At 42.9% G+C, this 16,068-nt stretch overlaps 2 protein-coding genes across 4 annotated transcripts in view; one reads left to right on the forward strand and one right to left on the reverse strand.

Moving 5' to 3' along the window:
* The window catches only part of BORA (BORA aurora kinase A activator), a 30,002-nt gene extending 20,257 nt beyond the window's left edge, over nt 1–9,745 (forward strand). For all 3 annotated transcript variants that reach the window (XM_008144061.3, XM_054719846.1, XM_054719845.1), the window contains 2 exons: nt 8,341–8,472; nt 9,394–9,745. In XM_008144061.3, the coding sequence (XP_008142283.1) occupies nt 8,341–8,472; nt 9,394–9,489 (228 nt within the window). In that variant the 3' untranslated portion in view covers nt 9,490–9,745. The remainder of the gene's footprint in view (nt 1–8,340; nt 8,473–9,393) is intronic.
* A 3,847-nt stretch (nt 9,746–13,592) lies between these two features.
* Nucleotides 13,593–16,068, reverse strand: part of DIS3 (DIS3 homolog, exosome endoribonuclease and 3'-5' exoribonuclease) — a 33,851-nt gene continuing 31,375 nt past the window's right edge. Inside the window, exons 20-22 of the mRNA XM_054719847.1 lie at nt 15,368–15,490; nt 14,373–14,557; nt 13,593–13,907 (exon numbers count right to left, since the gene is read on the reverse strand). Of these exons, the coding sequence (XP_054575822.1) occupies nt 14,474–14,557; nt 15,368–15,490 (207 nt within the window). The 3' untranslated portion in view covers nt 13,593–13,907; nt 14,373–14,473. The remainder of the gene's footprint in view (nt 13,908–14,372; nt 14,558–15,367; nt 15,491–16,068) is intronic.

The raw sequence follows: 16,068 nt of genomic DNA on the forward strand, positions 1-16,068 counted from the left end.
AAATTTAAAACTCATGGAGGGATTCTAAATGACCCCAAATTAACCTTTTGCACTCGGATGTCGAGTGTGACTCGACACAGTTAGCATTAGAATAAAGGAATCGAGAAAAAAGCAAGCGAGTGCAAAGGGTTAAATATAATCTTTTGTTCATATTTTTGTGCCTAAACTGTATATCCTGACTTATAGGATCGTTGCTAAAAATAAAAAATAAAATAAAATACACTAGAATTACTTCTACCAATTTAGCTTCTAAAGTTGATTCTTAAATGAAAAAGCACATACAAACTTGGTTTTAAAGGTATTGTGAGCTTATTTTTCTCACTACCTCTCTGCTTTTGATAGCATTATAGAAGAACTAGATGCCTAGTGCATGAAAATTCATGCACGGTGGGGGGGGTCCCCTCAGCCCAGCCTGCCCCCTCTCACAGTCCAGGAGCCCTCAGGGGCAGAAGGCGACCCGGCGATCAGGGGAAGGCGACGCCCTAGCACACCTCTGCTGCTGCCACTGCTGGCAGCGCAAGCCTTGGCCGGCCCTGGTTACCTGAGCCCCAGGCAGCCCTGGGCGCCTGGGTAGCCGCCATCTGAGGCTTGCCTGCACCTCGGGCCGGCCCTGGGGGGCTGAGGGGACTGGGCGCCACCACCTTGTGGCTGTGGGCACTGCCATCTTTGAGGATGTTGCAGTCAATTAGCATATTCCCTCCTTATTGGCTTTGGGTACTGCCATCTTTGTGACATGTGAGGGTCAATTAGCATATTCCCTCTTTATTAGATAGGATTATAAAATACTTTCATTGAAATACACCATCCTAGCCATTGGAAGCCTATCTCTCTACTAAATTTTCATCCACTCTAGGAAGATGATGAATACCTGCAGGGATACTTCAGTTCATTTTGGGACTTCTCATCTTATATAATAAAGAGCTAATATGCAAATGGTCATCATGCCCTCACACCATCACACCTGAACGGTTCAGACACTCAACACTGGGAAGAGAGGAATGGGGACCAGCCAGGCACAAATGAGCTCACAAGAGAGGAATAGGGACCAGCCAGGCTGTGGCCCGGGAGAGGTACAAGCCGCCCGCCCCACAGTCCCAGGAGCCAATGGCTGCACCTACACCTGCAGCCTGGGAGAGGGACAAGCCACCCGCCCTGCAGTCCCGGGCACCAGTGCCTGCACCTGCGCCTGGGAGAGGGACAAGCTGCCCACCCCACGGTCCCAGGTGCCAGTGCCTGCGGCTGCAGCCCAGGAGAGAGACAAGCTGTCTTGCCCGCGGTCCCAGGCGCCTGCGGTTGTGGCCTGGGCGAAGCCGCCTGCCCATGGTCACCTGCGGCTATGGCCAGCCCAGACGAAGCTGGCCCGGGTCCTGGGTTCCTGCGGCCGGCCAGAGGAGGGAATCCTGGGTCCCAGGTGAGGGGCGAGGCAGAGGTGGTTAGGGGCGATCAGGCAGGCAGCAGGCGAGTGGTTAGGAGCCAGTGGTCCCGGATTGTGGGAGACAGTCGGACATCCCCCAAGGGGTCATGGATTGGAGAGGGTGCAGGCCGGGCTGAGGCCCCCCCCCACCCCTGCCCCCGTGCACTGGGCCTCTAGTACCATTATAAGCTTCTTACTGTATTGAGCAAAAATACAGTTCTTTGCTGACAGTTTCAATTTTACCCTTTGTGCCATACCAATCATTTTGTAATTTTAAAATGTTTTCATACATTCTTATTTTCCTATGACAGAGGTAGCTTTCAAATTTGAAGACAGACGTATTTTCCCAGGGTCTTTTGACTTGCTTTATTGTGCATGGGTTGGCATCCATGTATTGTACACTGCTACCATCCTGGAAAATCCCTTCACATACTGGGAATCCCCTTAACCTCTCCTGTGTTCTGTATTCTGTTTTTATATCCCCCTCTTCTCTTTCCTAGTTTATTTCTCACTTTATTGGAACACATTTTTCTGGTAGCTTTCCAAAGACGAAGTACATTTTCCAAGATACTAAATTGCATGTCTGATCATGTATTCTTTGTCGTCTCACATTTGAGAATCCTATCTAATAAAGAGGGAATATGCAAATTGACTGTCACACCATAACAAGATGGCTGTGCCCACAGCAGAGGCAGGGATTCTGTAACACGAGATGGCTGCGCCCACAGTGGAGGCCGAGTTCCCTTAACAAGCCTTAACGAGCAATCAGCTAGGACCTGAGGCTGTATGGCACTGGGCTGGGGCAGGGGACCTGAGGCTGCACCCCCCGCTGATGGGACTTGACAGGGGTCCTCAGGCCATGCCCCCTGCCCTGGTGCCAGGCTGGGGGACCTCAGGCCATGCCCCCCACCTGGCAGGGCTTGACGGGGGACCTTAGGCCGCCGCCCCTCCCCCAGCCCCAGCATCAGGCTGGGGAACCTCAGGCCACGCCTCCCGCCCTAGTGCCGGGCCATGGGACCTGAGGCCATGCCCCACGCCTGGCAGGGCTTGACAGGACCTCAGGTTGTGCCCCCTCCCCAGTAGGGTTTGACGGGGGACCTCAGGCTGTGCCCCCCGCCCCTGTGCTGGGGGACCTTAGGCCGCACCCCCACCCCAGCGCTGGGCTGGAGGACCTGAGGCTGAACCCCTTGCCCCAGTGCCATTCTGGGGACCTGAGGCCGTGCCTCCCATGTTGCGGGGCTTGACAGGGGACCTAAAGCCATGCCCCCCACCTGCAGGGCTTGACAGGGGACCTAAAGGCATGCCCCCCACCCTGGCCTAGGCCAGGGGACCTGAGGCCGTGCTCCCCTGCTGGCGGGGCTTGACGGGGGACCTCAGGCCATGCCCCCTGGCCCAGGCTGGGGGACCTCAGGCCATGCTCCCCGCCCCGGCACCAGGCCGGGTGACCTGAGGCTGTGCCCCCAACCCGGCGGGGCTTGATAGGGATGGGGCCGGCCAGGTCTGGGTCTCGCACAATTTCGAGGTGCACATGGGTGGGGGGGGACTTGACTCTGGTTCCCATGGCACACCCCCGACTCTGACAGGAGGAAGATTTTCATATACATTTTACTAATTTTCTTTCATCTCTGACACTTCTATTATAGAGAAAGGGCAAATAGCAATATTAAAATGTTTCCTCTAATTAATTCCTTTTTAATGTGCACAAATTTTGTGCACCGGGTCACTAGTTTGTAAATAATTGTCCTTTAGACTTTGAAGGCATGGTTTCATTGATTCTGTTCTGTATTGCTGGTGAGAGATCTGAAACCACTGTAATACTTTTATCTTTTGTATACTAGTATATCTTTTCAACCCGCGCCCCCCACCCTCCAGAACATAGGATCTTTACTTTGTCCAGTGTTCTGAAATTCTAGTGATTTTTTGGTGTGGGTTTCTTTTCATCAGTTATCCTGGGTACTCAGAGGGCTCTTAATGGTAAATTCATGCCCTTCACTTATTGGCTCTTTTCTTGTAATATCTTAGATTTCTTCTCTGTTATTGTCACTGTTATCTCTGGAACTCCTATTGATTCTTCAATTTTTGAAAAATTTTTCACTATATTTTTTATTTCCTTTTCTAACTTTTGGGAAGTTTCCTCAATTTTATATAATAATCCTTCTGAATTGGGGGGTGGGGGGGCAGAGGGAGTTGTTTTGTTTTGGTATTGTTTTTAAAATGTATGGCATGGCTAGCAGAGTTGTGCATGGTCTGGCCTTGGCCTTATTTTCCAGCCTCATTTTGTTTCCTTCAGTCTCTTTGGCTTTCCAGAGTTTTGAATAGTCATGTTCCTTCTTGTTGAAGAACCTTTGCATGCAATATAGAATTTGTTCCTATCTCACTTTACCTACTTAACTCCTATTCATTTTTTAGTTTACAACTTAATGGTCATGTCATCAGAAAAGCCTTCCCCAGTTACACTAGCTGACCCATGTCTCATTATGTGCTTTCCTAATTCCATGGACATTTTGCATTCTTTCCAATCAGACTATTAGTCCAGCAATCACGTGTTTCTCTTTATCCCAGAAGTTACTAAAAAAACACACAAAACTTGGCATGTAATAGCTGCTCATTAAATATTTGTAGAATAAAAGCCTAATGAGTGCATATATAAGTTCAACCAGAAGGACATATAAAGTGAGAACAATGGGCCAAGGTTTAGAATCCTGAGAAAAAATTGAGGGAATGGATAAAGGAAGCAGAGTCCCTGAAAGGGACTGAGGACCAGCCAGAGAGTAAGTGGGGGATTCTAGGAAAGCGAAGTGTGATGGAATATTTTAAGGAGGAAAGAATACTTAGTAGGTCCTACTTATTTTATTGTGCTTCTCAGATATTGCGTTTTTTTACAAATTGAAGGCCAGATCCTCTATCAGCAAAAAGATTACAATCGCTTTATTGCGATACTCACTTTTATGCAGTGGTCTGGAACCAAACCTGCAATATTTCTGAGGTATACCTGTACCTTCAAAACAAAAGCAAGGGTTGTAAGGCTTGAAAAGTGGCTGTTGGCTTAATAAAATAAGTAACTTGGTGAGTGAGCAACCTCAAGGTGGGAGGTAAAAGGTAAATGGAAGGAAGGTAATGAAAAATATGTGTCGATAACTTCTTTGAAGACCTTAGATTTATGATAGCTAGGGAGAACATTACAGTTCAAGACTACATTTTTGTAGTTTTTCTTTTTTATGTCGCTTTTACTTTATTTATTTATTTATTTATTTTTTTAAATATATTTTATTGACTTTTTACAGAGAGGAAAGGAGAGGGACAGAGAGCTAGAAACATCGATGAGAAACATCGACCAGCTGCCTCCTGCACACCCCCTACCGGGGATGTGCCCGCAACCAATGTACATGCCCTTGACCGGAATCGAACCTGGGACCCTTCAGTCCGCAGACCGACGCTCTATCCACTGAGCCAAACCGGTTTCGGCATGTAGCTTTTACTTTAGATGTGAGAAACTAACATATTTATATGAATGAGAGGTGGATAAGAGTAAAAAGAACAAAGAAAACTAGGAATTGGCAGGATAATTAATAATAGGTATCGGTTATGTGTCCTTTTCAAGTATTTTATGGTCAGAATCTATTCCTCATGATAATTTACAGCAGATGTAATAGATGTCATCTGTAAAACAGTGATCATTTTATATATGAGGGAGCTGAAGCTTGCAAGATGGGATAGAATCTAGAGCTCTGGTAGCAGGATTAGCAGAGGTAACCCTTCCACTTTTATAGGAAGAGGGCAGAGAGCAAGGATGGGTGTGACTGCAAGTATTTGGAGCTGGGGGCGGGGAGAGTTCACATGGCTTTAAAGAACATGGGGAACATGAGCTTGGGGAACCCAGATGGCAGATTTCAGTTTCTTTCCCAGCTATTCTATCAATTTCAGAAAGTACCTTCTTTGAGCTTGTTCCCTCTTATTTAGAAAACTAGAGGCCCAATGCACTAAATTCATGCATGGGTAGGGGCCCGAGCAGCTGTTGGCTGCTGGCTGCTGGCCGGGGCCTCCTATCCCCTGGCCACCTGCCGCCGCCACCTGGTTGAACTCCCAGTTGAACTCCTGGTCGAGGGGACAATTTGCATATTAAGCTTTTATTATATAGGACTAGAGGTCCGGTGCATGAAATTTGTGCAGTGGGAGGGGGGTGAACCTCAGCCCACCTTACCCCCTCTCACAGTCCAGGAGCCCTCAGGGGATGTCCTACTGGAGCGGGGAGCGGGCCTAAACCGCAGTCTGGCCTCCCTCTGCGGGCTGATCAGGGCAAGGCGCCACCCCCATCACCCCGTTGCTGCTGCCACTGCTGGCCGCCAAGGTGTTTTCATCAACACGGACTCCAGTCTCTTCACCACGAAAAAATGACAACTTTCTTTAGGCATTTTCAAGATGTGTCTTTCATAGGATATGACATTTCTTTTCTTTCTTTCTTTTTTATTCTCACCTGAGGATATTTTTCCATTGATTTTTAGAGAGCGTAGAAGAGAGAGGGAAAGACAGAGAGAAACATCAATGTGAGAGGGACACTTCGATCGGTTGCCTCCTGCATGAGCCCTGAGCTGGGCCCCAGCCAGGGAGGAGCCTGCAACCTAGGTACATGCCCTTGATCAGAATCGAACCCAGACCCTGCAGTTTGCAGGCCGAGGCTCTATCCACTGAGTCAAACCGGCTAGGGCAGGATATGACATTTCTTAGCCCCTCCAGCAGCGGACCTTCATTTTTTCCTCTAGGAGTGAGGTGGAAAAACCCTAGATCACCTTCTTGGATTCTTATTACCCAAGTTATCAAGAACGCTGCGGAAGCTTAGCCAATGAGCGGTCAGAAAAGATGTTTCCTCTGCAGCTCACATGCAGAGGTTGGCCTGCTGGGGCTGGGCGGCGATGGCGGCCTGGGCACGCCCTCCTGCCTCTCCGGTCCTGGGGCTGCTAGGGCCAGGCGGTGGTGGCTTGGGCATGCCCCCCCCCCCCCCGCCTCTCCACTCCAGGGCTGAGCCATCCATGACTTGCCTCACAGCGCAAGCAGTCCCCTCCCTCCCATCTGTGCGCACAACCTCCTCCTCAGCTGGTCGTGACTGTTACGACATCCCCGCTAATTTGCATATTACTTCTTTACATAGATAGATAGATAGATAGATAGATATGGATGGATGGATGGATGGATGGATGGATGGATGGGGATGGTAGTAAGATTATAGGATAATGCTGTGATCATTGTGTTTAATGTGAGCATTAGTTTTCAATAAGTAATGAGAGACTGAGTCCTCCCTGAAAGGTAGCAAGCAAGCAAGAGGGACAGACAATGATGAGAATGATGAGGAAAGGGCTAGAGTGCCGAGGCCAGATTCAAGGAACACTTGGTAAGCCACAACTATTGTTAGTTATGAACCGTGAAGGTTTATAGAAAACCACATCTGATTTATGTGGGAGAAAAACAACTTTAGTAACAATGTGTAGCATGACTGGTAGTAGAGACACCATGTAAAGGCAGCACAGTCCAACTGGAAGAATATAAATATTACAATCAGAACTAAATTTGAACTAAAGTTATTGATGGCCGGTGGGATCTTAAGGCAAGATCCACTTGACAGTGAGTAGAGCATGACTTGTTAGCCTTTTTGAGCACCTCATCTTCTGAGCATTAACATGATGCTGATGCCTACCTTTCTGTCTGGCGAGTAAGGAGATGATCTGTGTGATCTCGTTGATGCATAGTAGGCATGACAGTAGCAGTAGTCTTGATGAGAGCAGTGGTCAGCCACCATCTTTACGGGTATCATTAATCCTTCCTCCAGGGTGGGACAGACTGGTGTGCCGTAGTTGCTCTCTACTGGACAATTAACTTTTTCCTTCGTATATTCAGTTATGTATTCAGTTTTGGGTTTATAAGCTATTTACTTGGCACTGATGAATAAAAGGAAGAGTTATTGGCAGAGTCATTTTTGACCAAACAGTTGCAGAATGATAGCAGAACAGGGTGTTTCCCCTGGGATGTAGTACAAGATTCTTATTTCACACATCACAAGGGTTCTGTTCAAATGGAACGTGACTCCGTAGTGAACACATACACATCCATCCCTGAAAACTAGAAACATTTTTCTTAAGATGATAGAATGCACTTTCTCAGCTAGTCTAATACTTGTGATGGGGCGACAGTACCCACCTTTCCCTTCCCTCTGATCCTAATATGCAAAAACAGGCTTAAGTGCAAGGTGAATCGTTGTGGGGTTTTGTGTTGTTTGGTGCTCAGCAGGTAAATGCAGTGTGTGTAGTAGACAGGAACTCGGGAGCCTCAGTCTTTATTACCTCATTTTCCCTGACATTGTGAAAGTTAACCTTTCTGAGTCTTAGCTTCCTCATCTGTGAAGAGAGGGTTGTGGTAAGGAGAAAATAAGAATGGTATGATATGGAGTGCCATATAGAAGGCCTAGCATTTTTTTAAGCACTCAATAAAAATATATGTACCAAAACTGAAGTTTGAATTCTCATAAAGGTAGATTGTATTTAGAGATGCAACCAAGCCATTTGGAGACAAGCTTGGTAAATGAGTTGGAGGTGAAATTGTAATCCTCACTTTCATCTACTGAGTGTAATCACAAGGTAACAGGAAAGCATGTTTAGTGGCGTATTCACTGATTCTAAAGAAAATTACAAAATAGTAAAGTGACTACTTTGAAGAACCAGTTCTATGTAGAACTACCTTTTATGTTTATATATTACTTTTAGGTTTCATTTACTATGATCAACTATTACAGTTGTGATAGTGTAACTATTCACTTAAATATTTTTAAATAAATTTACTTAAACATAAAAGCTCCTCAAAATAAATTTTGTGGATAAGTGAATTAGTTTGCAATGTTATTCTTAGTGTGTGTTTTCCCCCCTCCTCATTCCTGTCAGATGGATAGTGGCTATAATACACAGAATTATGGAAGCAATATTATGGATACGGTTGGGGCAGAAAGTTACTACAAAGAAAACGATGCACAAACTTTGGAAGGCGAGACCAAACCTCAAGTTTTTAATATAAAGGTATGGAAAAAAACAGAAAGCTTGATGTGGTTGTAGGTCCTAAGTGTTCACTAAATGTGACTTTTTTCTACTTTTTCTCCTCTATTTTGCTTAAAATTTTGTTGACTATCATGTTTATACCTAATCCTTCAGGTCATTTAATAGCAGGTGAAGATGATTTTTAAATGGAAACACTTCATTTTCCTAACTCTGCTTGAGAGTGTTAAAGAAGAGGTTGGAGAGGGAGAATTAGTCCTACTTTGGAACTGGTCCTCGAAATCAGTTCCTTAAAACTAATTGGGAATAGGAGTAGAAGGTGCCAAAGAGGAGGAAACTCAGAGGTTTTTGCCTCTAATATTGTCTTAAAGGCATATGTAAAAAAGAATTTTTATTATGAGAGGGAAATAGTACAATTGAGAGATTATGCATCAAATTAAGATTTAAAGGTAAAGGCTCTTCAAATTCAAAAGCCTATATAGATTTTGGATGCTGAATAAGAACACGTATCTTATATTCTAAGTACTTATAATTTATACAAAAATATACCGTTGATGACATTTACTGAACCTTCTAGATAGGATGGTTATAACTGTATGTTCACATTTGAAGAAACCCATTATAATTTCAGGCATTATCAGGAGAATCTTTAAATTTTTGTATGCCAGTTTAATAAACACAGTAAGTATCAGCAAGTGTGCTACTGAAGAGAACTTTCCAAATGAGAGTTAAGACTTAATATGGAGCCACAACTACAATGGGGTTGTAGTCAGTTTAAAAATGAGATACAGAAAGTACTTTTTGATACTAAATATTGATTAGTAAAAAACCCTATCTTCACTGTCCCTTTAGAATCTGCATTTGGGTTTTTAAAAGTTCTCATAATAGCTGCATCCTCAAACAGTCCTATTTAAACTGAAAATAAGGTATTTTCTTCATTCACAGCAAGACCATAAGACACAGAGGTGTTGGATGAAAGCAGCAAATCCTCAATGCAGCAGTCCACAGAGCACCTCTCTCAGAACCAAAGACTATCGTTGAATAGCTCCTCGCTTATTTTTTTTTTTTGCTTATTATTTATGATCATTATTGGGGGAAATTGCTTCAACTAACAAGCATAGCTTTCTTTCCCTCCTCAATGTGACAAATCGAGAACTTAATTTAGTGACCTAGGAACATCAGAAAAGCACCTGGAGCCTTCAACAAGTTGCTGAAGCACAAGTTTATTTTTTGTCAATAAATATTTTTGTACTAACCTTGAGTGACATGTTTACAATAAAAAACTCAAGAACGTTGACTGCTTTGTCCTACTGTCATAATAGGGAGGAGGGAAGGCCTCGTCTCTCCTGGTAGCTTGTGGAAGTGGGGTTCTTGGGGTACTGCTGAGTAAGAATTATCGGAGGCCCCCACAGGAGGACGAGATACGATAGAAAGCTTTATTTCCGTGGAATTACACCCTTGGGTTTCCTAAGTCCCCTTTCCCCTAGTCCAGTCATAAAAGAAGTGTAGCTAAGACTTCGGTAGAGCTAAAATCAGAGCCAGTGTCAATGTCCTTTCTATGATGGAGCCAGGTGCAGCCCAGCAACTGCCTAGCTTAGCTTATTTCCCCACTGTCCATTGTATACGGGGTCCCCATGGCCCTGGGCCATAGAGGCGAATGCAGGAGAGCCAAGAGAATGTGCCAAGAGCAAGAAGAGAGAGAACTCCTGTGCAGGCCATTATGTATTCCCAGATTTTCACGCACTTGCAGTGGCCACACCCATTCTGGTTAATTTCTGTTCCCAGGTGTAATGAACAGATAAGCACCTTCCCTGTGTCACCCCAACTTTACTGGACATGTGGCTATCTTCTCTTTGTCCAGTCCCTTCCCCCAATGTTTTGCAGGACATAAGCTGGTGGTTCCCTGGGGAATGGAAGCTGCAGCTTCCTGGTGAAGCTGCACAAATGACATGCCTACAATGTCTTGACTTCCCTTGGCTTCTTTCCTATCTTATATAATAAAAGGGTAATATGCAAATTGACTCTAATGGCAGATCAACCAGGAACCATCGGTCGCTATGACGTGCACTGATCACCAGGGGGCAGACACTCAACGCAGGAGCTGCCCCCTGGTGGTCAGTGCACTTCCACAGGGGGAGCGCCGCTTAGCCAAAAGCCGGCTCATGGCTGGCCAACACAGCAGCAGTGGCAGGAGCCTTTCCCATCTCCACAGCAGCGCTAAGGATGTCCGACTAACACCTCAGGCCTGCTCCCCTTAGTCAGACATCCCCTGAGGGCTCCTGGGCTGCCAGAGGGCTGTCTGACAGCCAGCTTAGGCCCGTTCCCCCCAAGGGAGCCGGCCTAAGCCATCAGTGGGACATCCCCCAAGGGATCCCGGACTGTGAGGGGGTGCAGGCCAGGCTGAGGGACCCCCTCCCCCCCAGTGCACGAATTTTCATGCATCGGGTCTCTAGTCATTAATAACTAGCTAATTACAACGGTATCACTACAGGGTTAATGAACTGCTTATTAGTAAGCCTTATTTACTGCACTTAGAACATGTGGAACTGTGCAAGTACAGATGAATTTAAATTTATAACCTATGTGAAAGAAGTAAATCTGATTTAGATACAAAACAAATTTATCCAAGAGGTAGGAAGGAGGTAAGGCAGGTTTCCAAAATTTCTCATTTTTGGACTCTGTTCATTTCTTTGTAGAAATTCTTAGTTCCAGCGATAACTGGCCTAGTGACTACGTTAAAAAGTGTAAATACTAGAAAGGTAGTACTATCAGCATCTTCATATTATATACTAGAGGCCTGATGCACGAAATTCATGCAAGGGGCTTGGCCCTCGCAGCCACTGCTTCGTCTGGAAGATCGTTCGGCTGTCTGGTCTAATTAGCATATTATGCTTTTATTATTATAGATTATAGTTTTCATTAGTGGATAAATGTGGATGCCCAGAATATTCTCCATCCCTAGGGTAAAGACATCCTTTCCAAGTCAGTTTGGCTAGGGAGAGGAATAGGAACATGGTAGAACCAGGATCAACAGTGGGAACTGGGTGACAATGGCGTTCCTGTTAGGGCTTTAGACCTAGGACAGTGGTTGGCAAACTGCGGCTCGCGAGCCACATGCAGCTCTTTGGCCCCATGAATGTGGCTCTTCCACAAAATACCACGGCCTGAGCAAGTCTATTTTAAAGAAGTGGCATTAGAAGAAGTTTAAGTTTAAAAATTTGGCTCTCAAAAGAAATTTCAATCGTCGTACTGTTGATATTTGGCTCTGTTGACTAATGAGTTTGCCGACCACTGACCTAGGAAGTAGTAGTTGAGCAGATATGTAACTAACTTGTAAAAAATTTGTGTTCATAGTGTAATTAGACTGGCTATATCAGGGAATATTCTTTACCTTTGGAGAATGTATACTCATAATTACAAATCACCTTTTAAAAATTATCTGATTCATGAGTAATAATTCATATGCAGCCCTAGGAAATAAAGACCTAGTAACTTTGTGTCATTTTACCCTAATTTTTTTTTGCACCTTTTATCACGACATTCCAAAAAATATTTCTTGAGGAAATTAAAAACGGCGGCAGAGTAAGTGGATGCTGCATGGACATGCTCCCAGGAACAAAAAATATTCTGAGTACTTAGCTCCTCCTGTCCCCCAGCACACTAACCATTAAAGTCATTAGCCACGCCCTAACCGGTTTGGCTCAGTGGATGGAGCATCGGTCTGCAGACTGAAGGGTCCCAGGTTCGATTCCGGTCAAGGGCATGTACCTTGGTTTCGGGCACATCCCAGTAGGAGGTGTGCAGGAGGCAGCTGATCGATGTTTCTCTCTCATCAATGTTTCTAACTCTCTATCTCTCTCCCTTCCTCTCTGTAAAATTCAATAAAATATTTAAAAAATAAAAAAATAAAGTCATTAGCCACTAGGTCCATTGCTAAAGATACTGCATTTGGAAGTTGAGTCCTTAATCACATAAGTTTTAAATTGATATCAACTTAAGACTATTGCTATTCTTAAGAGTTCTAAATTCTAGGGGTAGGAGCTTCCCTGGCTATGTTTTTGTGTGAGTTTTTTTAATAGCACAAGTGAAGAAACAGTGAACAAAGTAGTGACTATAACTTGGATTCAAACACCACCTCTGTCACTTAACTACTTGAACTGGGCCATGAAACCTCAGTCTTCTAATCTGTTAAAGAGATAATAGTCCTACCTAACAGGGCTTCTTAAGTAAAATATTCCAAGTAAGCTACTTAGCATAAGAACTGGCACGAGTAGCATTTTAGATAACCAAGGCAAAGGCTTTGAAAGGGTGAAAAGGTTTCTGGACATCTTGAACTACTCAATAGGGACTAATGCCTGAATTAGGCCTTCCTCATAAATGAGACATAAGAGAACAAACTTGGAAAGATGGACATAAGGTCAGTTATAGCCTCCTTGCTTTACCAAGAAGCCTCCCTTTTCCTCTACTGCAGGTAAACTATGGTCCATTGGCCAAGAATTTTAAAGTAGTTTGGGGAGGGAGAAATCAAATGGATATTTTATGACACATGAAAATTATGAAATTTAAATTTGTGTCTATAAGGTTTTGTTGGAACATAGCCATGCTCGTTTGTTTACATAGTCAATGGCTGCTTTCACATTGTAAGAGCGGAAGAATTGAGTACTAAGGTTGTAACAGACTGCACGCTAGCAGATCCTTAAATGTCTGGCCCTTACAGAAAAGCTGTTGACTTCTGCTCTTGTCTTTGTCCATTACTTGGACCCAAGACAACTCAAAGCTATCTTCCTTCAACTGAAACAATTTCTGCCTCAGTGAGTGGATGTTTTCCTCAGTAACAGGACACTGGAACAAATCATTTAACAATTTCTGAGCGCCTAAAAGTGCACACTGTAATTATTCCCACTTAGTATACCTCTGACATATATGCCAATCCTCTCATTGTGCCGCAAGTTCCTTCAAGGCACAGGCAGTTTACTTAACTGGTGATAAGCCTGGTACATTGTAGGTACTTTAGAGATTGAATAAGCCAAATAAAATGTTTTAAGGTAACTATCTCAAAATATTTTTGAAAACACCAATTTATCATTACTAATTTTTGTGGTTAACAAGGGAAGTAGTCACTCTGACACATCAAATTGTAAAACTTCAATTTGTTCCCTTTAATATTTATTTACACAATCCCCCCTTTCCAATATAATCTGATACATAGACAGTTTAAAAGCCATTCATTACCTACTTTTTATTTTATAAGTAACATGATGTGACATTTAAAATACTCTTCAGTCTTTCTTTGGATCCCAATCCGTTATTTGGGGGAGATATTTGAGGTGAAGGTCAAGGATGATCACTCTTATTACCTAGTATGAAGTAACTATTTTTCCAGTCTTGCCTTCCTACAATATCCAACTCCCAAACACGTACAGCTGTTGAAACATCATTTAGGAACTGCAGGAGGCTTTCTAACAGAGAGCACATTATGTAAGTTAGGTAAATTAAAGACAGCACAGATTACTGAATTCCCAACAGATCTTAATTGTCTTGAAATCCAAACACTGCCATGCTAAACAATACAGCTTTCAAGATTTAGATAGATTGTTCTTTACTTCTAAAAACGTTCTATTTTTCTCCATAGGGAAATGGTAGTTTTTTCTATCAATATTAAATAGTCAAATCACTTTTGCAAAGTTAATCTGCTCTTCAATGAGAGGATGAATGCTCCCTTTAAATGATCTTTACAGATCCCTGAATTTGTTATCCTCACTGTTTAAGTGATGGATATTCAACTGAATTTCCCTGCATAAATAGCTTTGTTCAGTCCAGAAGTAAAATAGTATGATGGGACAGACACAGACAACAGTTCAATAAAAATGTAAATTTTTAAAATTATTAAAATGTACTTAAAAATAATAAATTGTTTCACACACTTCTTAGGATTAGAAATGTCTTCTCAAGTTTTTTTTGTTTGTTGTTGTTTTTAATTTTCTTAAAAGGAAACCAACCCTTGAAATTTTTTTGCTGGCTATAGCTATTTTTCAAGCTTCTTCTTCTTTTTCTCTGGTTCACTGATGTCCACGTTTGAAGTATCAGTAGGAATACTTATTCCTGGTATCTAAAGTAACACAAATGGGGGAAAATTAGGTTGAGTAAAAGTATAAAATAAGGAATAAATCTCATTCTCATTTCCCCTTTCCCCACTGATACTTTCAATTTCAAAAGGATATAGGGATAGAGAGGGGAGTAGGTTTTCCATACAAAGTATATATTTCACACACAAGGTAACAGTAGTTCAAAAATGTTAGACATGTTATCAACGCATGAGAACTAAGTCATTTGGGAAGTGTGTGTTTAACACGTCCAATTATCCTAGCTGAGCCACCATGACTGTCAGCATCAGAGCAGGTGTGCTGGGGCAAAACAAAGTTAAGAACCAATGTCTTATCTTCAAAAATGCAACTTCAAAACTGATAAAACGGAAAAATGGCTAGGCGAGAGATCTCAAAGAGCTCTGCTTTTGGTACCAATAACCTCAGAGGAATCCTAAGTAACTAGGACCCTATGGCCTAGGGAGATCAGTGAGAAAATAGGAATTGCTATGCAAATATTTGTCCTCCACACTTAAAGAATTCCCTCTATCACTAAACAGAAATAACTTATGACTATATCCGTCTTTCACAAAATACACTGAGTGGCCATATTATTATGCATTCAGAGATCATAATAATCTAGCCACTCAGTGTATATCCTATATAATAAAAGGCTAATATGCAAATTGTCCCCTCGACCAGGAGTTCGATCAGCAGGCAGGCCAGCCAACTGCCCATGTCCCCTCCCCCTGGCCAGGCTGGCTGGACCCCACCCATACACCGGGCCTCTAATATATATATACATATTACAACATAGGCAGTATAAGTTCGCTTACCTGTGGTTCTACCAGGGACATTCGAATCTTCTGATGCTGAAGATTTGACGAGTCTAACATGATTTTCACTTTAACTTTATCAAATATATGGAACACAGTATTTTCTATTTTAAGTGAAGGTATCTAAACAAGAGACATTTTACAATGTTTAACTACTTTTATACACTTTAGGATTTGTTCCAATTCTTTATAGTTTATCTTTCATATTAATTAAAAATTTTACTTCAATATTTAATAAGATGTTCAATATAACAAAACACTAATCTAGTAACCTCACATAAATGTAAGTTAGCATACTTCCTCTTTTCAATAAGACGGTACCAATATAAATAAAAAATGGTCCCAATATATATTCATTACTCTCAGGAGTCTCACCAGCAAATTGTTGAGAACAATACACAAAGGTACTGAAGGCAGAGATTATTGTTTTGTAATTCTACTAAGGTTAGGGAAGTAGGGAGTGTGTCAGATAAGTGACATTGGAAACAAGTTAAAACATTCCCTTCGCGGAGCTCTAAGCAGTCATTTATTTATTCCTTCACTTTAATCTGTCTCTGCACCTAAGGAAAAGTGTAATTCAAGTTTTCCTTAGAGAGGGAAACTTTACATGGTATAAAAGAAACCATGGCCAACATGTGTATGCTGGACAATATACTGAGAAACTGAGTAAAAGTGTTTGGCACAATTAAATTCTGCAGAGT

Source organism: Eptesicus fuscus, chromosome 8, assembly GCF_027574615.1.
Source record: "Eptesicus fuscus isolate TK198812 chromosome 8, DD_ASM_mEF_20220401, whole genome shotgun sequence".
NCBI lineage: Eukaryota > Metazoa > Chordata > Mammalia > Chiroptera > Vespertilionidae > Eptesicus > Eptesicus fuscus.